Here is a 23,574-nt window from a genome sequence, read left to right as displayed (position 1 = left end):
GTGTGAACATGCAGATTTCATATTTAAAAAGCATTTTTGCAGCTTAATATTTAAACACTAGTCCATATTGCAGTTTGATTTAAGCGCACTGACCTACTTATGATTTATTCATCTCAAATTGGGCAAATTCCATGACGTTCCGCATTATACAGTAAATGTAATTTTTATGACTAGATTCCGCAATTCTGCCTGGGTTTTCCACATCACGGAAATCATAGGGCCCTATATTAACTCAGAGCTAATGGTTTATTTCTCTAGTTATAACATCAAAAAAGGATGCATGAAAGAATAGATAGACTTTGTCCTATCTTTCAAATAAACATGTTTATTATTTCCCTCTTCGAATCAGATAACCCAATAAACTGCTGTGTATTGACATACTGTTTATAAGTGCTAAAGAAGCAGGGCCAAAAACAGCATTATCAGGAAGTCCTCATAAACAATAGGCCATGGTTTGGTTTTCTCAAGGCGGTGTGTTTGCCAACTTGATCCAGTGAGAATGTCATTAGCTGATACTGTAGTTAATGTTCAGTTGTTAATAGATGGAGCGTATCCATTGAATTCCACCGCTGTTTACATGATGTGCAACACTAGGCACTATACACACATCTTTACATGTAGCATCTTGGGTGTTTGTTATAACAATAGTCTATTATAACAGTAAATTTAAAATTATAAGCTGTCTCTTGTCACTAGAGTGGCTAAATGATGATCACAGGTGTGGAACATTTTGTACAATTCCACATGAAATCCCCAGCTGATCTGGCTAACGATTTACAGCCAAATAACTTGGGAATTCTTAAGGACTCAGAGAGAATGAAGTGGGAATTATAACTCTGTTTGCACAAAGTCTGCATTGCCCTGGAGAGACAAACCTGTTTCCTGGTAGACAAACTGGCCAGAGACTCTCAGGTCACCCCAGTGCACAGAAACCAGCAAGACAAGATTAACGATCCATGTTTTTAACAACCTCGTGGCTTGCCGCTGACCTGCCGAGAAACACATGCAGCTCATATTTCACCCTGAAATCTAAAGAATTAAAAAACAACCTATTGTAAAAAGACAATTAAGCACATTTGTATTACAGTATTGTGAAAACACTGAGTTTGATCATTAACATTTGTGAAGAATGTTTGCTTAATTATTATACATGTTATACAGTATTTTTAAACATATAGAAAATAAATGTTTTTTTAATTACCTAATAGGCGTTTTATTATTACATATTAAGAGTTCAAATATAGGTGTGTGTGTGTGGAGGATATTGTTGACACATCACATGCAAAGTTATGACTAAATATTTGTGCATGTCAAATTTACTCAAATTTGCTTTAGATCATTATGATGTTAAGGTGCCTGACTGGTTTACTTAAGATTCACCTTGCCATTTTTTTTTTTTTTTAAATGTCTAATGATTTATTCCATCTTCAGATGATGAAGTTATCTGACAATGTTCCTGAAATTTATAATGAAGTCAGCTACATTAATGCTGGTATAAACAGACTATGAGTAGGCATTTCTTTTTTCCTGTGTGGAAATGAAGTGACCTTGAGCTCTGGCTGCAGGAAAGAAAGACCCACCTGGCTGTCATGTCCTAAAATACGGAGGCCTCTGAGACCCACATGTCCTGTCTGAATTCCAGGCAGGCCGCGTCCTGATTCAGAGAACAAAAATTCAACAAGGAAGTTTAAGCCACGCAGACTGAGTTGCAGAGCACCAGGAAGAGTAAGTCAATATACTGTAACCTCTGTCAACACTAAAAAAAAAAAAAAAAAAAACAATCAACAAACCACACCAGAAGTATAACACCCTTTCTAACCACAAGGGATACTTTTAAGACATTTAGGCCTGGTTTCACAGACAGGGCTCGGACTAAAACAGGATTAGGCCATAGTTAAATTAGGACATTTAAGTAATTTAATTTAATTTAACGTGCTCAGAAAAAAAAAAACATTACTGGTGTGCATCTTGAGACAAAACAAAGGCACTGACATATTTTAAGTTTCTGTCAATTGAAACAGCTTAGACTTACAGTTAGGATCAGGCTTAAGCCTTGTCTGTGAAATCGGGGGAAAATAAAATTAAGTGTCTAAAATATTGTTTTATTGCAGGATACTTGACATGACTAGCAGTATGAAAGAATGTTCATGTTGACTTTATGTGAATAATTAAAATTATGTCATCAGTCACTCCCTGTCATGTCGTTCCACCTGTGACTTACTTTTTTCTTTGGAAAACCACATGAGAAATGTGGAGTCTCTGCTGATGTTGCTCTTTCGTGCAGTGGCAATGAATGAAGCCGTTGTGCAAAACAACCATAAATGATAGACAGAAGTAGTTAATACAACAAACGCTTTATATTTTACGTCTTCTGTACTTACACGATAAGTTTGTGTGCTTTCCGCTTTGGAAAGATGTTATAACCGCTGTAACCGGATTGTTTAACCAGTGAGTCGAGTCCAAACCTATGAGTGCAATTCGTGAACGCATCGCTCAAATATGATTTGAATAGTTTAATGATTACTATAACACCTTTATGCCATCTTATATTTTTTACAAGCAAAACAGAGGAATGAGGAACTATCCACCTTATTTTTCCCGTAAGGGAACATTTGCAAGTTTAATGAGTTAATTCACTGCCAGCCATTTTTAGCTGTACAAAACAGTTTGTTTTGCTGCTTGATATTGCAAACTGGTGTGTCTTACCATATTATTTTAATGCAATATCTTAATTATGAATACACTGGTTTGTAGTGCAAACAGTTTTGTTATTTTTCTCATTTTCCTACAGCGGCTATTGAACCGAAAGTCTGTGTTCTTTCAAATGTTATTTTTGCTAAAGCAATTGAACAGTTTTCAAATTATGTCTATAGAGTGTTTTCATGACACCTCATCAACTGGAGATATTGGTGGCAATATCTCAATATATATATTAGGGCTGTCAATCGATTAATTTTTTTAAATCGCGATTAATCACACATTTTTATCTGTTCTAAATGTACCTTAAATTAATACTTTTTAAAGTTTTTAATACTCTAATCAACATTGGCATGGACAAATATGGATGCTTTAAGCAAATATGTGTTTATTATTAGTGAAACCACTGTTTACATTATTTGCAGGACAGGGCAGCTCACTTCTTCTGAACATGCAAAATGTACATTAATTATTACATTTGTTTGCCTTTAGGTGCCCACATACTGTCATTTGATGAGGCCAAATTCTTTGTTATAATTTAGTATTTCTGTTATCAGACAACCAAAGTAATATGAAATAATAACTGAAAAAAATCCTGAATTATGATCATGATTCAATCGCTGAAAAGAAATTACAGGCATCTGGACATAAGTCACTATTCTCTGCATTATTATCGTTTTTAACTTCCTGTTTGAATGCCTGCACGATCCTTTGACTTTTTAGGGGTTTACCCGTTGAAAGTTATGTGATCCCAAAAACCTGCTTCTTTTATTTTTTTTTATTTTAAGGTATTGTTTTCGTTATAATGTACTGATTCGAGAGCCTGGTCTCATGAAAATGCGAACTAGCACAAGAACTAGCATGTGGCTTTACGCATCAACCCCACAGCACCAATAACGTAGACCGACTCCGCTTGCATTCATTAAATATGGCAGAAGTGCCGGCCCACTTCAAGCACTGGAAGCAACAGAAAATTTCACAAATTACTGTTTTTGTTGTACTTTGAATCAAATTAATGCAGGCTTGCCGAACAGAAGAAGATTAAAAACCTTACTGTTCAAAAACTTTTGACTGGTAATTCTTTTAAATTGCTTAATTCTTTAAAATGTCTTTATAGAAACCAAGTGTTATTTGTTATAGAGGGAGAAATTATGGTATATTTTGACTAGTGGTGGGCATAGATTAATTTTTTAATCTAGATTAATCTCACTGTAATCTTGGAATTAATCTAGATTAAAATGGCTAATTTGAATTCTGCCGAAGGCATTCAGAATATGTGTGCTACCCAAATAATGAAAGTAAGTCTTTGAGAATGGGTTTCTCAAGCCAGGTGGCGCAATTAAACCAGGGGCTAATCTCCTGTTTCCAAAATGTATCACAAACTGCTTGACAACTGCATTTACAACACAATTAACTATACAAAGTAGTGTAACCAACTATTCCTACACTGCATGTACTTCTGCGTAAAAGGCTGCGCGACGTGCGCATTGCAGTTAAATACACAGACGCGCACGGGCATGGATATCTGCGTGCATAGTCTTCGGTTAAACTGCGTTGCTTTTAGAAGCGTCAATTCAGTTGTTGCAACTGAACCTGTTGTTCAGCAGGTTTTCACTGGGGCACCGTCTAACAACGCTCCTGCCCTGAAGCAAACCCGGCGGCTTCATAGCTGCATCCATGTTAGCACGTCTCGTTTGATGTGGTAATTTCACAGTAGGCATACACACAGGTTCGAAGACTCGTTCTCGCCCCCTACAGTGCAATTCGGCTAGGTATAGCCTACATCCGCGCTAAAATATCAAGGTGAAAGTCATCATAGCTTGCATAGTATAGACCAGCTCCCAACCCAACTTTGAGAATAGATTAACGGCGATATTTTTTTTTATCGCCCGATAAGAGTCTCACGTTAACGCAGCACGTTAACGCCGATAACGGCCCACCACTTGTTTTGACTTACAATAGTATCATCCATTTATGCAAGTAAATCCTCATTTCAGAACAAGATAACCACAGGTTGTAGTACGTAAAGATAATTATGAAAATTCTAGGGTTTGTCATCACTGGTATGAACCACACAATGTTCAGATTCGCTCCTCAGAACAGTAAATGCAGAGGCCAAACCGACTTTGATCCAGCCAACTTTGTAAGAGCTAATGAGAAGCAGAGATGTATCCAATTTGTTGAGGGACATCTGTTTGTGCTTTTCGGTAACTTTACAGATGAATGTAGAAGACTCTGGCAAGCAGGGAGGTGAGGAGGAGGAGGGTGAAGAGGACGGCGAACAAAAAACGCATTGAGAAAGATGAGGAAGAGGATTCTGGAAAGCATATGACCACTGACCACAACTGAGGCCGGGCAGCTGCAGCTTGTGCAGGCAAATGTCCAGCTAAAGCATGACGGCAGCTTTTCACAGCAGAGGGAGGACTCTTACAGTATTGCATATACTGACCATTTTAGCAGTTTCAAAGGAGGTTTCCTGCCATTAAATCATAACTGACGTCAAGCTAATGATGATGAACTGTGATTGTGATGTACTTAAGGTTAATATTCTGAACTGGACTCTTCACAGAAAGCCACAAACCCATCGTGTCCATTCAGACAACAGGGTCGTCAGTGTCAAGCTTGTGTTTGTTATTTAAGATTTAGCAGAGTTTTCTCTTCTTGCGAGAGAGCGTTTGGCTAATGCTCCTTCCTCGGCAGGGATTATTTTTGTTGGCACCGAATGCATGGCCCATGATTCAGTGCTGCTCATGGGCTCAGGCCCCGGGAGAAGCATTAAATGCACATTCATGGAATATGCAGACGCAAAAGACAGTGGCAGACATTTGTGGTCGCTCACCTAGACTGACGTCAAGTCAAGTCAAGTCACCTTTATTTATATAGCGCTTTTAACAATACAGATTGTGTCAAAGCAACTGCACAGTATTTAAACAGCACCATAGTGTGTAAGTAACGCATTATTGTAAATAATCAATTTTCAGTTTATCGTCAGTTCAGTTCAAATAGCATACGATATCGCTGGAAAGTGACGTGTACTGCATTTAACTCTTTCCCTGGAATAATCTGCGATATTCAGTGATCTGAGATGAGAGCAAAGAATCATTTTTAAAGGGATAGTGCACCCAAAAATTAAAGTAATTGAAAATGTAAATGCTCTTTATTTTTCATGGACAATGAAAGTTACTTAGAAGAATGTCAAAACCTGAGATAGTTTTGATGAAATCCGAGAGCTTTCTGACCCTGTATAGACAGCAATGGTACTACCACGTTCAAGGCCCAGAAAGGTAGTAAGGACATCATTAAAATAGTCCATGTGACATCAGTGGTTCAACCTTAATGTTATAAAGCTACGAGAATACTTTTTGTGAGCAAAGCAAACAAAAATAACAACTTTATTCAACAATTTCTTCTCTTCTTCTCTTAGTCTTCAATGTGCATTCATGAGGATATCATGATAAAATTTGCGTTTAGAAGATGAACGAAGATCTTATGGGTTTGGATCGACATGAGGGTAAGTAATTAATGACAGAATTTAGATTTTTGGGTGAACTATGCTTAAAATGTTGTTTTAGTATTAGCAATACCAAAATCTGGACTCTAGAGCTGATTCATATCTGTCAATCGTTTTGAACCATCAATTTTGGTGAATTTATTCAAAACAGTTGATTTCAAAGATTTGTTATTTATTGTCTCTCAAAAAATGTTTAGAGAAGTCTTCATGTGACACTTTAACTATGTATTGGGGCACAAAAAAATGAGGAAAACATGGCTAGATTAGTTTTCAGAATCAGAAAGAGCTTTATTGCCAAGTGTGCTCGCGCATACAAGGAATTTGTTTCAGTGTTATTAGCTTCCAGTACACAGAGACAACATGGCACAGACAATAAAAATAAGAGAATAAGAAAAATACACATATGTAAACATAAATAGACAAAAATAAAAATAATTATAATAATTTGTAAAAAATAAATTGACAAATAAATAGGTGGTATGTACAGTTGTGCTATAGATAATAGAATCGAATGCAGGGATGTATTAGGATGGAGGTGGTAGCAATAGATGTCAGATTATTCCACACATTTTAGTGCACAATGGGAGGAACATTTTAACTGTTCATAATGTGGATTGCCTGGGGGAAAAAACTTTTCATGTGCCTGGTAATCCTGATATTTGGGGCTCTGTAGCTACTTTTTTTACTTGATTATCACTAGGGATGCACGATATGTATCGGTCGATAACTTGCGCGTTTTGTCAGTAAAGCCGGTTCTGTAATCAGCGGTAAATGCCATCAGGTGCGTGATTTCACGTTGAGCCGTATATACTACACACAGCCGTTGTTCACTGACGAGCTGCGCACATTCACACTGATAATGAACATTGCTATGCGCAGCTCGTCGGTAAACAACGGCTGTGTGTAGTATATACGGCTCAACGTGAAATCACGCACCTGATGGCATTTACTGCTGATTACAGAACCGGCTTTACTGACAAAACGCACAAGCTTTATCGACCTATTGGTATCGGTGCATCCCTAATTATCACTGTATTTTACTAAATTTACATTTAATAATTAGAATCTAATTGCTACATCTACTGTTTCATTGAAATGATGGCTCCTCTAATAAACAAATTTTAAGTATTTAACATACAGGTGAGGTCAAAAGTTTATACACCTTTCAGAATCTGCAAAATGTTAATTATTTTACCAACATAGGGAAATTTGTGAACAGCAGGCAGTTTAACTCTTTAGGACAAACAAAGGACAACAACAAAAACACAGCTGAATCATTCAGGTAACAAAGCAGTATTAAGAATCAAGTGTATGTAAACTTTTGAACATGGTCATTTTTTTATAAATTCAACTATTATGTCAATGTCTTTTATGTGAAAGATCTTATTCAGCTCAGTAATAAATAAAAAAATAAGATGCATTTTGTATAATCCCTCTTATTTTGGTGAAATAATTAACATTTTGCAGATTCTGCAAGTTGTATGTAAACTTTTGACCCTTAAATTACATAACATTTTAGAATATATGTTGTTTTATATACAGTACAGACCAAAACCTCTCAGAAGGTGTGTCCAAACTTTTGGTCTGTACTGTAGATATGAATTCAACTGAAAAAACTTGTGAAAAAATATCTTTCAGGTGGTCAAATAGCAAATAGTGGAGCTCTGCAGCCACCTACTGGTAAAAGTTATTTGTAGTTGTTTTTTTACTTTTTTAAAACTGGATTTTCCAAAAGATGGGCAAAAATCTTACACTGAACCATGTGAAATTATCTATGTTATCCCCATGAATTAAAGTTAGAAATGTGGGTCTTTTATAAAGTGAATTTTACATTAAAAAACAGTTTTTGTATAAAAACCCATTTAAAAATATTTATGTATTATTTTATATATATTTAAAAATATCACTAACCCACTGAGAACTGCACAAATGTAGAGTAAAAACTTTAATAAACAGAAAAATATAAAGTACAGACCAAAAGTTTGGACACACGAATGAGAAGGTGTGTCCAAACTTTTGGTCTGTACTGTATGCATGTATGCAATATTGGTAAGACAATCGTCTCATGCTTTATACAGGAAAGGAAAAACACATGTTTGAATAAAGAAGAAATATCAGTTTCATATCAGTGAGTTTCTGTACTTTTTGTGGCACGTTCCTTTCTATTATGCAAATCTAATAGTAGTTCTCCTTTTTATTTAGCTGTCTGGTGAATATGTTTGAATGTCATTGCCTGTTACTGCCTTCCATTAGATTTAAAAGAGAGGAATGCCCACCTGCCAAACCTGGCTGTCATGGTGTTGTAACATATGAAGTGGGAAGAATTCACAAGTGCTTGTCTGAACAGGTTCATTCTGGATCCACTTAACAGGTATACTTCACAGTGTGGGAAAGTGTAGAACCAGGGCTCTCACGCATTCACCGTGAGACACACGCATTTCAGCCACTTCACACGCTCTCACGCCACACCTTGAATTTCTCATGCTGAGAAGTAAGGGATAACTTGTCCCGCTACTGTTAACGAGGGTAGTTCTCTGCCGAGTTCATAGCTCTAAAACTTGAGAGCCCTGGTAGAACAGTGATTCTGAACTCCAGTCCTCGAGGCCCACTGCTCTGAACATTGTGTATGTCTCCTTCATTAAGCACACCTGATTGAGATAATCAGCTCGTTAGGAGAAAGATCCATGAACTGAACTGTGTCAGATTCAGAAACATACAAAATGTGCAGAGCAGTGGGCCCCGAGGACTGGAGTTGAGAATCACTGGTGTAGAATTAAATCGCCTGTAGCATATAGAACATACAGAGCATATAAAGTACAGCCCTTATTGCCAAGTAAGAGACAACATCACACAGACAATGGTATGTACAGTTGTGCTATAGATAATAGAATCGAATGCATGGGATGTATTAGGATGGAGGTGGTAGCAATAGATGTCAGATTATTCCACACATTTTATTGCACAATGGGAGGAACATTTTAACTGTTCATAATGTGGATTGCCTGGGGAAAAAACTTTTCATGTGCCTGCTAGTCCTGGGGCCTCATTTATAAAACTTTCTTACGCACTGATTTGATCTTAGAGTGTTCATACGGTCAAATCCATGTCAAAGTACAGATTTATAAAAACCGTCTTTGACGTGGAAAAGTACTTATCTCCACGTCAGATTCCAGCTTGGCTTACGACCGTTTCCTTGTGGTAATGCCTGGTATTGCTGATAGTTCAGCCTCACTATAATTTGATTTCTTGCGCTCCTTTTTACTTGCCATTGTCACAGAGTTTTTGCTTTAGGAATGAGCTCATTTTATATGTTAATTAATTAAGCAGGGGCGTTTCGACGGCGGAACATTCAGCTGCACACAATTCCACGATCATTTGTGATTTATAACCGAATGACTGGCGTACGCATGGATTTCGTGGTACGTTCGTTTTCTCTGAATCGCTCTTACGTTCAAATCAGAAAAGTTCTTAGATAAAATCAAGGATGGTTTCTACGCAAGTCTTTATAAATGAGGCCCCTGATATTTGGGGCTCTGTCTGTAGCTACTTTTTTTTACTTGATTATCACTGTATTTTACTAAATTTACATTTAATAATTAGAATCTAATTGCTACATCTACTGTTTCATTGAAATGATGGCTCCTCTAATAAACATTTTTTTTCCAAAAAGTATTTAACATACAGGTGAGGTCAAAAGTTTGCATACACCTTTTAGAATCTGCAAAATGTTAATTATTTTACCAACATAAGAGGGATTATACAAAATGCATCTTATTTTTATTTATTACTGACCTGAATAAGGTGTAAACCTGAATAAATACACAAAAATACTGAAAAACCAACAAATTATTTTACCAACATAAAAGGGATTATACATATAGAACATATAGAGCATATAAAGTACAGCCCTGGATTTGCCATGAACACCCACATGAGATCGCCTTTTTACATTGCAACAATATGTGCTAAATGCTTAAATAATACAAAAGCAAAAGAAGTGTTTTATGTCCTTATTAAACAAGTGTAAAACCTTCACAGTTTCAGGAATCTTCCCTCTCCCAGAAGGTTAATTTTACCACCGTTTCACATGATATTTCAAAAACTTCAGCAGAAATGCAGGAAGTTGCAGTACATGCTTGCAGATTTTTCCCCAAGACTCGTGAAGGACTTTCAAAAGAAAATAGTCTTTCAGTATTTCTATTTTTCATGTTATACTAAAAAAAATGCTATACTTAAATATATATCTTCTTTTGTGTTCAACAGAAGAAAGAAACTCATACAGGTTTGGAACAACCTGAGGGTGAGTAAAATGACAGAATTTGTATTTTTTGGGTGAACTACCTCTTTAAGTGTTTAATACACAGTAGACACATTAGCAGATACGTTTGAGTGTTTTCAGAGTATTTCTGTCTTTAGCCAACGTCATTTTGTGCCATGCACTTACAGTCATCATGCAGGACGCCCACTTAGGGAGTAAAAACTCTGCTGAACTTTCTCCATTTATAGACATATTTGTCTTCCCGAGAACTGATGAACAGAAAGCTTTTAGAAATGCTTTTATAATCCTTCCCAGCTTTATGCAGCAATTCTTCATTTTGAGCTCTCTTTTGAGATCTCTTTTGTTTGAGGCTTGGGGTTCACATCAGGACATGCTTCTTGTGAAACAAACTCAACATTTGTAAGTGTTTTTATAGGGAAGGAGCTCTGACCAACACCTTCAATCCCACCTCAATAGACTTCACAAAAGTCTGAGGGATTCCCATACTTTTTCCACTTTCAATAGACATGAAAATGCATAACTTTATACAGTTCAAGTCAAGTGTACTTTACAAAACAGTTCATGCAGAAATCATACTTCTCTTGCAACTTTAATAGCTTAGATCCTTAATTACTATTGAAAAATAGTCACGGGCTTTGCGGTTTGCACGTCTAATGTGAGGCAGATTTGTGTTCTAGTAGGAGCTCAAATACATTGTTCTCGCAGTGACTCAAATCTTCCATGCCCCTGGTACTGGTTTGGACACTCATCTGCATACACAAGTCATTCAATAGGGAAAACGTGCCCAGACACATCTTTCCATGTTGATCAGCATCTTTATGCAAATTCCACTTCTATTTACAAGAACAGAAACTCAAGAGCCCATGGGAACTCAGTGTTAACTCGGCCAGAATGAAACTACATCTGGGTGTGGCGCTTCTTCAGTTACGTTCTGCCTAACTACTCAAGCTATAAATGCTTAGTTTAAATAAATAATATTATTAGACGGCTCTCTAGCGTAGGCCTACTTTATTTGACTGGCGCCAGCAATGGCTTTCAGCAGTACAATATTTTTGTATAGGCTAATAACTGTTAAGTATCTGACAATTGACAAAAATTCATCTGATGTCAATATTGCATGTCCCTTATATACAGTATATCTGCTAAATATTTTTTATTAGATATTTATTTCTTTTATCCACCTTATTCTTCAACGTGGGAGTAAACCTATAGAGGCGAGACTTTCGGTTCATTAGCCGCAATTGGGAAATAACAACAATAACAATGTGCATTTACGGTAAAATAGTTTGCAGTGTTCATAATTAAGATTATAATGGGGCGTAGCCACGGGTGTGCCAGGGTGTGCCGGTGCCACCCACAGTGGCAGCTGGCACACCCAAAATTAGATGCAGAATATTTCAATAATCGTAATAAACATGGGCGGCGATAAAGAGGGGCTAGCAACTGCTTCAGCACCCCGAAGAAAGACCAAAGCACACACACATTAAAAAGTGAAATAAAACAAAAACATTTGATTTATTACGCATGCATAACTCGTGCATTGCAATACAACGCAGGCGCACTTTCGAAATGTCACTGCATTTTATTTAAAAAACGAAAAGGGCCACGTATGCCTGCCCCAGACTAAATATTGTTCTAGTCAACTACTCACACGTTTATATAAAATATATTAATATAATAACATAAGATTAATATAGTAACCTATACTCATCCTTTAATATAAAGCCCATTCTGCGTTCCATCGCGCGCATAAAGCTTGCATTGGCAAAAGTAATGATGAATGTGTTGGGGGGAAAGAAAACATTTTAATTATTTATTAATAAACTAGTTCTTTCTTCTCAGTCAGTGTCGGCTGAAAAAGATGAAAAGTTGAACTCTAAAAAGATGAAGTTACCGAATGCCGACGCTGCACTCGCCATCTCCACGAACGTGTCTTTAGGGGTGCGCGGTAGAGTTGTGACGTTCGCGAACGAACCGATTCTTTTGAACGGCTCATAAACATGAACGATGGGAGCCGAGTCGCGGCTGGGGGGGAGCCGTTCTTTCTGTCGTTCTTTTTTCCTATGCGTGTTTCACACAGATGCACACAAATTATTCCCGGATGGTCTATTACTTAATTTAAGATTACGAAGTGTGGATCAATGCACACTCTAACGGCTAAATTTGCCCACGACACATTGCCCGGTGAACGAGGATCCGATTAGGACTACAAACACGCATAAAAAATGTTAAAAAACTACAAACATGGCGGTTAAGCGCGACCAACGGACAGGTAGAGAAAGGAGTTTTAGTGATAAATAATCAATGTGTAAACTAATAACAAATATTTATTTAATGTTATCCATGGTATATTTCATGTGCAGAAACATTATGAACTTTTATAATGATAGGTATGGTCATTAACTTTTAAATGCATCATTATGCATACACGAGAAAAGTTCTTGGCCTAAAAGACTCGTACAAGAATGTGCCTCTTCATTTCTCTCTAATACGGTTGGAAATCAAATTAAGCGAAATGTAGATGATATTAACTGATAGGGCAATTTAAACAGTGACAGGATTTAGGTGACTAAGCAACAGACGAAGTAGTATGTCCCAAAGCTTGCCTACTATTCTGCTACATACTCAAAAGTATGTACTTTTTCTTCACAAAAAGAGTACATACTTTAAGGGCATAGTATAATTATGCGAATTGGGACGCCGGAACACACTTTGTACTAAAGGTAGATCCAAAATAGTGACGTCACTGTCTAAGCAGAGGGATGTTGTGCAACCCTATGGAATATAGTCCACACATGACAAATGTGACCCTGGACCACAAAACCAGTAATAAGGTTAAATTTTACAAAACTGAGCTCAATATGGTTTGTTAGGATATGAAAATATTTGGCCGAGATACATCTATTTGAAAATCTGGAATCTGAGGGTGCAAAAAAATCAAAATACTGAGAAAATCACCTTTTAAGTTGTCCAAATTAAGTTCTTAACAATGCATATTACTAATCAAAAATTACATTTTGATATATTTTTAGTAGGAATTTTACAAAAAAATCTTCATGGAACATGATTTTTACTTAATTTACTAATGATTTTTGGCATAAAAGAAAAATCAATAATTTGACCCATGCAATGTATTTTTGGTTATTGCTACAAATATACCCTAGTGACTTAAGACTGGTTTTGTGGTCCAAGGTCACAAATGAGGTAATAATCAATATTTCAGAATAATTCAAACTCAGATATTGGTGTGTGATATCTGAGTTTTAATTATTTGACTACAAATCTCACATCATCATTCCTCCCAGTGATTATTTCAAGGATAAATTGAGATGGCCCCAAGCTGGCTTCTTAAAACTGACTTAATATTTTAAAAAAGCCAAAAGAGCCGTTCTTTTGAACGGCTCTTTGAAAGGAACGGATCACAAAGATCCGGATCCCCTCAAAGAGCCATAAATCCCATCACTAGTGCGCGGGGCACAACCTACCACTTTTTGAAATTCTCAGTTTGTTTATATCCACGTGGAGTTCAGAGTATAATTTTTTATCCACATTAATTTCACATTCGTGTAGTACAAATATGTCGCTTTGTTTCATAATTACAGTGTAAACGTTTTTCATTATTTACCTCAAAAGGAAGTAAGATGTTACAAAATCTGAGCGGCATATGTTGTAACACGACCATATGACAGCTTTAAATGTTATCTGGAAGAATGAAAAAGTACACGACAAACTATAATATTTTGTCAATAAAATAATGGCGTTTTTAAAAGAATTTAAAATAATCGCATTTTGGAGTTTGACAGTGAACATATCGCAACCATGCACGACCCTGATCGCACAGCTGTACAGTATATTTCAAAACAATGTAGGCAAATAGAGGAAACATTTTTAGACATTCAGAAAAACACTCCATTCCCTCCATACACAGTTCTCATAGAACACGAGACGCATAAACGAGCCAAAATGCTTTATCTTGAAATAATAATTTCTGAACATTAAAAAGCAACTGTGTGTCAGTCTTTATTAACCTGTTTCTTGTGGTTTCTCATTAGAAACTAAAAGTAAATAGTGTAAACTCCATCGCTAATTTAATAAAATAGCATAGTTTAATATAGCTGGGCACATTAAAAAGCACTGACCATCTGCGACTTTGATTAAAATCAGGTTAGTGTTTCAGCCAGAAACTTACTACGGTAAAATAAATATTCAGCGATGTCTTCAAAAGACTTTTACATTTTCGCACACTTTTTCTCTTTATAGTGTTGCTATGTCAACTAGTAAATACCATAAATTTGGTTATGCTATGTGTGGAAATATTTAAACCACGTGTGTTACAATTAACCCTGCGTTAGATTGTGCCCCGCTCACCCCTAATAGAGAAATGTTACCTTTCCATTCCGACAGAGATTTTTTTCTCGTTTAATATAGGCTACATTTCAAGCATTCTGTGGATTTCTTTGTGCTTTGTGAGGCAAGTAGCAGGTTCGTTGCTGTGACGCGCTCCATTTTACGGAGACTTTCTACGATGACAAATCTTGTTTCTTTCCTCTATTTCACAAAAGCACAACCTTTTGGTGTTATCGTGAGTGTACTGAAATCAGAAAAAGTTATTTCAAAATTCAAAGGATTGTGCAGGCGCCTCCATATCATGCAGTAAGCGCGATAGGGTAATACATTTAAACTAGATAAAAAGTTTGTTAGCAAACTTTAAGTTGGCTTGAGAAAGCCTAGCCAGTAAGTTTTAAGTAGTTTTAAAAGCTTTTAGTTTAAAGAAAGTTTAAAGGTTTTCAGTTTGAAATAGTTTTAGTTTGATTAATAAAGTTTGAAGATAGATAGGCTAGATAGATATAAATAGTTTGAAAATAGATAGATCTATAGATATAAATAGTTAGAAGATATAAATAGTTTGAATGTGAATAGATGCTAAGGTGTTGCTATGCAGTTGCTATGCGGTTTGCTAGCATTATTTAAGCAAGACTAGCAAGTCGTTAACATGATTTTTAGCATGACTAGCAAGTCGCTAGCATGATTTTAGCATGACTAGCAAGTCGCTAGCATGATTTTAGCATGACTAGCAAGTCGCTAGCATGATTCTAGCATGACTAGCAAGTCGCTAGTATGATATTAGCATGACTAGCAAGTCGATAGCATGGTTTTAGCAAGACTAGCAAGTCGCTAGCATTATTTAAGCAAGACTAGCAAGTCGCTAACATGATTTTTAGCATGACTAGCAAGTCGCTAGCATGATTTTACCATGACTAACAAGTCGCTAGCATGATTTTAGCATGACTAGCAAGTCGCTAGCATGACTTTAGCATGACTAACAAGTCGCTAGCATGATTTTAGCACGACTAGCAAGTCGCTAGCATGATTTTAGCATGACTAGTAAGTCGACTAGCAAGTCGCTAGCATGATTCTGGCATGACTAGCAAGTCGCTAGTATGATTTTAGCATTACTAGCAAGTCGCTAACATGATTTTAGCATGACTAGTAAGATAGATAGATAGATAGATAGATAGATAGATAGATAAGGTTTGAAGATAGATAGATAGATAGATAGATAGATAGATAGATAGATAGATAGATAGATAGATAGATAGATAGATAGATAGATAGATAAGGTTTGAAGATAGATAGATAGATAGATAGATAGATAGATAGATAGATAGATAGATAGATAGATAGATAGGGTTTGAAGATAGATAGATAGATAGATAGATAGATAGATAGATAGATAGATAGATAGATAGATAGATAGGGTTTGAAGATAGATAGATAGATAGATAGATAGATAGATAGATAGATAAGGTTTGAAGATAGATAGATAGATAGATAGATAGATAGATAGATAGATAGAGTTTGAAGATAGATAGATAGATAGATAGATAGATAGATAGATAGATAGATAGATAGATAGATAGATAGATAGATAGATAGATAGATAGATAGATAACTTAAAGCTTAATTGAGTATCAATGGCTTCTAGCAGTTTACATTAAACATAGTTCAAACAGACATGGACTTTTGGTCAATGAAAGTCTATGGGACCTTTTTATGATTTTTAATATTAATTTTTAAGAAAACCATAACTCAAAACAGTCTGAAAAGATATAGCAATCTAAGTCTGAACAGTATGAAGATCTGACCCGAGTTTGGAGTATGTAGCTTGAACGGTCTAGGAGGAGTTAGTGTCTAAAAATTTTTCGGTAAAAAAAATAAGAAGAAGAAGAAGAAGAAGAAGAAGAATAAGTTTAAATAGGATTTCCCAAGCCAACTTAATAAGAACACAAAGTGCGTATTCATCTTAAAGAAGCAGCTGTGGGGATGCCCAAAACAGGACCGGTTATGTGGTACAATGGCGAATTCTCTTTCTTTCTTTCTGTAGCCTATACTTCGTACGTGAACAAGTAGGATAGGCCTACTTACAGATAGGCTAATAAATCCTCAAATCTTATATTACACTTAACCATATGTTTACAGAATAATTGCCTTTATTTTCGCTAAATACCATTGTCTAAGCATCAAGTAGCCTATGTGACCCTTTAAACTTAATTTGTGTTAACGCCTAAGTGAAAAACTTATTTTGGCCAGTATAAATGCAACATGCAATATATATATTTTTTTGTCGGCTATTAATAATATCATGCTGATTGTGCAAATTGTATACAAACTTACGAATTAAAAAACAGCGGAGCGTGTGTCGCGAATAAAGTGATAATTAAATGAAAAGTCAAGTGTCGCGATTGGCAACCGCATTGCATATTTTGGCGGCCGGTCGGTGACCGTCACGGCAGTCTTGAGCGAGAAAGCTCGGAAAATGGCTAAAAAAAAGACAGAAAGTGAATGCCTTTTGCAAGTCGGAATCTAAAATGACGTTAGTATGGCGTGAAAAACATGAAATTCTGTCAGTGAGGGGGGAGTTGTAGGGACGCACGCTGGGCAAGACGAATAGGCTACAACCACTTATCTGGTCATTTTAATCAAGCGTGCCGTAGGCAGTGTTGCCAACTTTTTTCAATGGAAAGTAGCTATACCTCGCTTGAAAAGTCGCCAAATGTCGCTAAATGACGTCATACGCTCATTAGCATATTCATGACGTCAGTACGTCGTATTGTCTTGCGTCTCTGTGCTCACATACTGCTATTTGATGCAGCCAAATTCAATAAAACTGTTTTTATTTATATATTTCATAGATATATTGATATATTTTACGGTTTCTTTTGTCAGACAACGGGGTAAATATGAAATAGTGACTGAAACGCAGCCCATTAGGATTACATAACCAGCTCTCCAAGATATATCTACACTAAAAACGTGATTCATAATCACGACACTGTTTAAAAAAATCAAATACACATACGATTAAGACAATGGCTGTGCTGTGATTTCAGGCTATACTTGCATGTAAAATAGAGTTAGAAGCATCAGAATATATTTTTTTATCTGAAAATGCTGCTTCTCTGCCGCTCACTGAAAAGAGCAGACGCAGATAGAGAGAGAGGGAGAGCGCGCGCGCTGGGAAAGCACGACTTCACGCTCCCGCGGCAGTACCAGAGAGTCTCATAAGCTAAATAAGGTTTTTCCAAGAAGTCGCTAGATTTGTCGCTAGGCGCTTTTTTGAAAATAAGTCGCTAAGGGGGTCTGAAAAGTCGCTAAATATAGCGACAAAGTCGCCAAGTTGGCAACACTGGCCGTAGGTGTCCTGAAAAGTGAAGCCAAAAGTTTTCGATCGCCCCCCGGTGGCTGGCTGCAGTATAGGTCATAAACCCCGCCCTCTCCATGTAATCTAATGGGACGTGAGCCAAACTAAATAATCGAATCACACGGCAAATAATTTTTTTCCAAAGGTGATTTCCATCGTGTGAGGTAGTTATTATAATGCTGATTCATGCTCAGGTGTTCGTTTTTCTAATAAGTTTGCTTTTAAGTAGTTATTTGATGCTATAAAAACGGGGTGTGGTGTCATGATTGTGATCGTGCGATTGGGTCTGCGGGAGTTTGGGCGGGACTTTGACACCGCGGCTCCGCCTCACGACACTACTGCGCATGCTCTGGCTCCAAACGAACCTCTACTGCGCATGCTCTGGCTCCAAATGACGTAACTTCCCCCAAGATGGTAGCGGCCATATTGAGCTGTTTTGGCTTCACTTTTCTATAGTGGAAAGAAGCGGAAACGCGTTGTCCATCTTTTTTTACAGTCTATGATTTTAATATGTAACTATCTGTATTGTTAGTGACACGAGTCAGATTTTTTTGCACATTCATCTTACAATAAATGTGGCACACCCAGTTTTTCTGATGCACACCCGAAAATATGTTTCTGGCTACGCTATAATACATTAAAATAATATGCTAAGAAACACCAATTTGCAATATTAATAGGCAAAACGAGCTCTTTTGATCGGAAGTGAGACTCTTACGGCAAAAATAAGTTGGATATTTTCTAATAAATGCTGAATGTTCTCATTCAATCAATCCCGCAATGGAAAAAAGTGGTGGTTTCCACTAAAATATTTTCCACAAAAGCAGCATAACTGTTTTCACAACAACAAGAAGAAGAAATCAATGTGAGAACCAAATCAGCATATTAGAATATTTTCTGAAGACTAGAGTAATGATGCTGGAAATTCAGCCGTCATCACAGAAAGATTACATTTTAAAATATATTCAAATTGTATTAATAATTTACAATATTACTGTTTTTAACTACAGTATAAGTAATATAGAGTGTTTAATGTATATCACATGTTAGATAATGGAGTAAAAGTGAAAAGTGCTAAAATAAGTACTTCTCAATAACTGGATATAAAATGACATTGGTTACAGTCATTGCGTTTCTCTTATCCAAACATCTGAAGTCATCTCCTACAACTACCAGCAACTTTTAAAACCACAAGCCGGCTGAAGAAACTAAAGATTAGGTGCCCCCTTCTGGACAAGAACAAAACAGCAAATATGTGACCCTGGATCACAAAACTAGTCAAAAAGGTCCATTTTTGAGATTTATACATCATCTGAAATCAGAATAAATAAGCATTGATGTATGGGACAATATTTAACTATTTGATAATCTGGAATCTTAGGGTGCAAAAAAATCTAAATATTAAGAAAATCGCTTTTAAAGTTGTCTAAATGAAGTTTAATGCATTGCATATTACTAATAAAAAATTAAGTTCTGATATATTTACAGTAGGAAATTTACAAAATATCTTCGTGGAACATGATCTTTACTTACTATCCTAATGATCTTCGGCATAAAAGAAAAAACAGGAATTTTAACCCATACAGTGTATTATTGTCTATTGTTGCAAATATACCCATGCTACTTATGACTGGTTTTGTGGTCCAGGGTCACATGACCAGGTTCTTACGACTTTATAAATCACTAAAACAATAAATCACAGTTTGCATCTGCTGTTTCATAAAGAGTTTATTTGTTTTACTCATACAAAAAAAAATGTATTTTTAGAAACAAAGGCAAACAAATGCTGACTTTCTCTTTTTTCTTCTGTCTCCAAAACTGGAAATACAGAGGAAGTGAAGTCCACTGTAACCTGTTATTTTTAACTTTTTCACAGGGTGTGAACATCTGAAAACTGATGATGGGTACTTTTGGCACGTCCGCCACCAGTTGTATCGTGGGAAAAGCGGTATTTCACATATCCTCTAGAGGAAGCCTGATGCCACTTTCTTGAATAGTGTCTGTCTCTGTTGTGAGGTCATGTTCTCACACGTCTCCAGAAGATTGGTCACTATCAGTGTCTGCTGAACAGTCTTTGCTTTCACCCACACTCTGCCATTCATCCCAACAACCAGCTCAAAGGGAAAAATCTTCTCCAGGTCCTTCACTATTTCACTCTGAGGAGCCAGAAGTCTGGTGGAAAGAACAACACATTCTTTACTTTAGAAGTCAGAAGTCAGAAAGAGCTTTATTAACAAGTATGTTTACACATAGAAGGAATTTGACTTGGCGACAGGAGCTTCCAGTATGGACACACAGTGCACACACACATGATAGCTACACAGTAGAGATGGAATATAAAACTAATATAACAGAAAAGCAGACAATTAAATAATGCACTGTATACAGAAGTAAAAACATAGAAAAAACATGTAATTGTTTAGTTTACAAATGTACAATTTTCGTTTTGTAATGGTGGCCAAAATGATTAGAACACCAGTATTTTCACCAGATAAAATGGTTTTAAGTCAGTTATTTCTATCTTTTGCTGTAGTGTGTCAGTAGGAAATAGTTATGCATTTCCAAACATTTATTTTGCCATTAAATGTAATAATCAGTGAGATTTTTGATTGCACAAGGAGAGCTCCACACAGAGATCTGATCTCACCATCATCCAGTCTGTCTGGAATGACATGAAGAAACAGAACAAATTGAGACAGACTAAATCCAGAACTGTGGCCATGTCTCCAAGATGCTTCAAGAGACTTACTGATATGTTGTACTGACACACTACAGCAAAAGATAGAAATAACTGACTTTAAACCATTTTTTTAGCTGGTGTTATCATTTTAGCAACCACTGCATGTATAAATGTGTCAGTTATGATGGACACAATATTTGGTTTGGCTTGTAACCAAAAGGTTGCCGGTTCGATTCCCACACCAGCAGGAATTGAAGGTGGGGATTGTGAACGAACAGCGCTCTTTCCACCTTCAATACCACGACTGATGTGCCCTTGAGCAAGGCACTAAACCCCCAGTTGCTCCTCAGGCGCTGGAGCAATGCCTGCCCTCTGCTCCGGTGTGTGTTCACAGTGTGTGTGTGTGTGTGTGTTTGTTCACTTCCCACTGCTGTGTGTGTGCACTTGGATGGGTTAAATGCAGAGGGCCAATTTCGAGTATGGATCACCATACTTGACTATACGTCACGACTTTCACTTTCACTAAAATTTAAGATTTTGGGCTATTTGGCTTTACGTAATGTGTTGGAAAGAAAACATGCAAAATGAGATTTCTGTAGGTTTTCTGTAATTTTAATTACAATACACATCTTTAAAGGCTGTTTTCTCAAAATTATTTTTTAAAAACATTTTTAAAACAATTTACTGTTTATTACTATCAATTTTCAATTTTTTTCCCTAAAACATGGTGATTTTTTTTCTTCTAAATGTTCCCAGTATTTTCTCATTTATGTCATTTTCAAAAGAGATGAAACTTGGCTATATCCAATATTTAAATGTCTGTTCTAGAATGTTTGCAAATCAGTACATATTTAATTAGATAATACATTATTTGCATATTTAAGCAGCATGTTTGCATTTCTTCAAGAGATGTCGTTCCAAACCTGGAAGAGCTTTGTTCATCTTCGGAACACAAATTAATATTTTTTTTTATTAAAATGAGAGCTTTCTGACCCTGCACAGAGAGGTACGAAGGACATTGTTAAAATAGCCCAATTTAAAATAGACACGTAAGAGAAGTAACTTTTGAAAAAATTCGTTATTTTTGTTTTCTTTGCGCATAAATGTATTCTCGTAGCTTCATAAAATGTCGATTAAACCACTGATGCCACATGAACTATTTTATCGATTATCTTACTACCTTTCTGGGCCTTGAACGTGTCAGTTGCATTGCTGTCTATGCAGGCTCAGAAAGCTCTTGGATTTCATTAAAAAAATCTTAATTTGTGTTGCAAAGATGAACAAAGATCTTCCAGGTTTGGAGCGAAATGAGGATGACTAATCAATGACAGAATTTTCATTTTTGGGTGAACTATCCCTTTAATGAAATAAATCAACTAGGGAAGTACAGTAATATGTTAATTTTAGTTAATTTTTACCCTATTCACCTGGGGTGTCTTGCTTTCTAAGTTAAACTTGGATATCTACAGATTTCTAAGATGTATTAAATGGACAAATCACAAACCTGCGCACAAGTCCCAGTGATACTTTGAAGAGCAGCCCATCAGCTCCAAACACCCCCATCCCGTTGGCCCTGCCACAGCTGTCTATACACACCAGCTCGGGTTCCATATCTTTGTTTGCAATTGTGAACTGGCTGTACACCAGATCTCCAACCTGCACAACAAAACCACACAATATCATCATGTACATTCATAATACAACATAAGCAGAAATAATAATACAAGTGAGGTCTGAAAGTTGAGCAATACATGATCAAGTACCTGCACATTAGGTCTGTTCCTCTTGGTTGCTCCTTCAAATGCAAGGTATGAAAGAGATGCTTGTTCACTTCCTCCCACATCCACTTTGAAGATGTCTCCAGACTTTGCAGTCACAATGCCAATCACACTTTCACCTTTAGCTGGTACATACTGGAAGAAATAAGGATTAGAAGAACTATTTAACTCTACTGAGTGACAGCTTGTTTTGTTTTTTTTATCTTTCATTTTTATATTTATTGTTAAACCGTGTTTAGAAAAGTACCAAAAATAGATTGGACATAATAGACATTTTCTGAATATTAAGAACATTACTGACAAAAAAAGTTTTCATTAACATTCATTGAAAAAAAGAAAAGAAAAAATACTTAAAAATTATGTTCTAATTTACAACAGAACAAACATTAACCGTGCTAAAATAATAATAATAAGTGCACATAAAGTTTCTTACCCGTCTCTGCTGAGAGTCTATCCAGTACATATTTGGCTGTTTATGGCGCAAAATTCCACTTTTGCACACTTGAACTTCCTCTCCGTTTCTTCGGAGACCTGGACCGCATATTACCTTTTCGGTTTTGATAGTACCATCTCCAGATTCAGGCAACCTGAATGAAAATACATCTCCGGGTAAAAGCACTTCATCGATTTTCTCTTTGAAACAAGCATGTATGGTGTCCATTGCAAAAAAGCAACGTGAGCGCCCTGTGTTTGTGTACTTCCGCAACCGAGAAACGCTCTTAGTATTTTCAAAATAAAAGTTTAGAAATAAAATAAAAAAAAGATTTTTAAGTAATCCACCCAACCATTAACAAGTATAAACAAACAAAATAAATAAATAGACACTGTCAAAAATAAAACAAAAAAGTCATATAAAATATATCTAAAAATATTAAAATTTATATACACTAACGTTACCAGTCAAAAGTTTTTAAACAGTAAGATTTG

The 23,574-nt window shown here is 36.2% G+C and overlaps 2 protein-coding genes across 2 annotated transcripts in view; one reads left to right on the top strand and one right to left on the bottom strand.

Annotated features, from left to right (window-relative positions):
- Window positions 1–23,574, top strand: part of igfbp7 (insulin-like growth factor binding protein 7) — a 380,063-nt gene that overhangs the window by 80,138 nt on the left and 276,351 nt on the right. The gene's annotated exons all lie outside the window — the stretch shown is intronic.
- Window positions 19,900–23,334, bottom strand: exosc3 (exosome component 3). The gene is made up of 4 exons (XM_073821178.1): window positions 23,081–23,334; window positions 22,633–22,782; window positions 22,374–22,525; window positions 19,900–20,361 (listed from the first exon to the last, which is right to left on the bottom strand). Exons 1-4 carry the CDS (start codon window positions 23,306–23,308, stop codon window positions 20,154–20,156), a joined length of 738 nt encoding a protein of 245 aa, XP_073677279.1. The 5' UTR covers window positions 23,309–23,334; the 3' UTR covers window positions 19,900–20,153.

The sequence above is a fragment of the Garra rufa genome, chromosome 16 (assembly GCF_049309525.1).
Source record: "Garra rufa chromosome 16, GarRuf1.0, whole genome shotgun sequence".
Lineage (NCBI taxonomy): Eukaryota > Metazoa > Chordata > Actinopteri > Cypriniformes > Cyprinidae > Garra > Garra rufa.
Note: the sequence above shows the minus strand (reverse complement) of the source record. Positions and strands in the feature narration are given on the sequence as shown.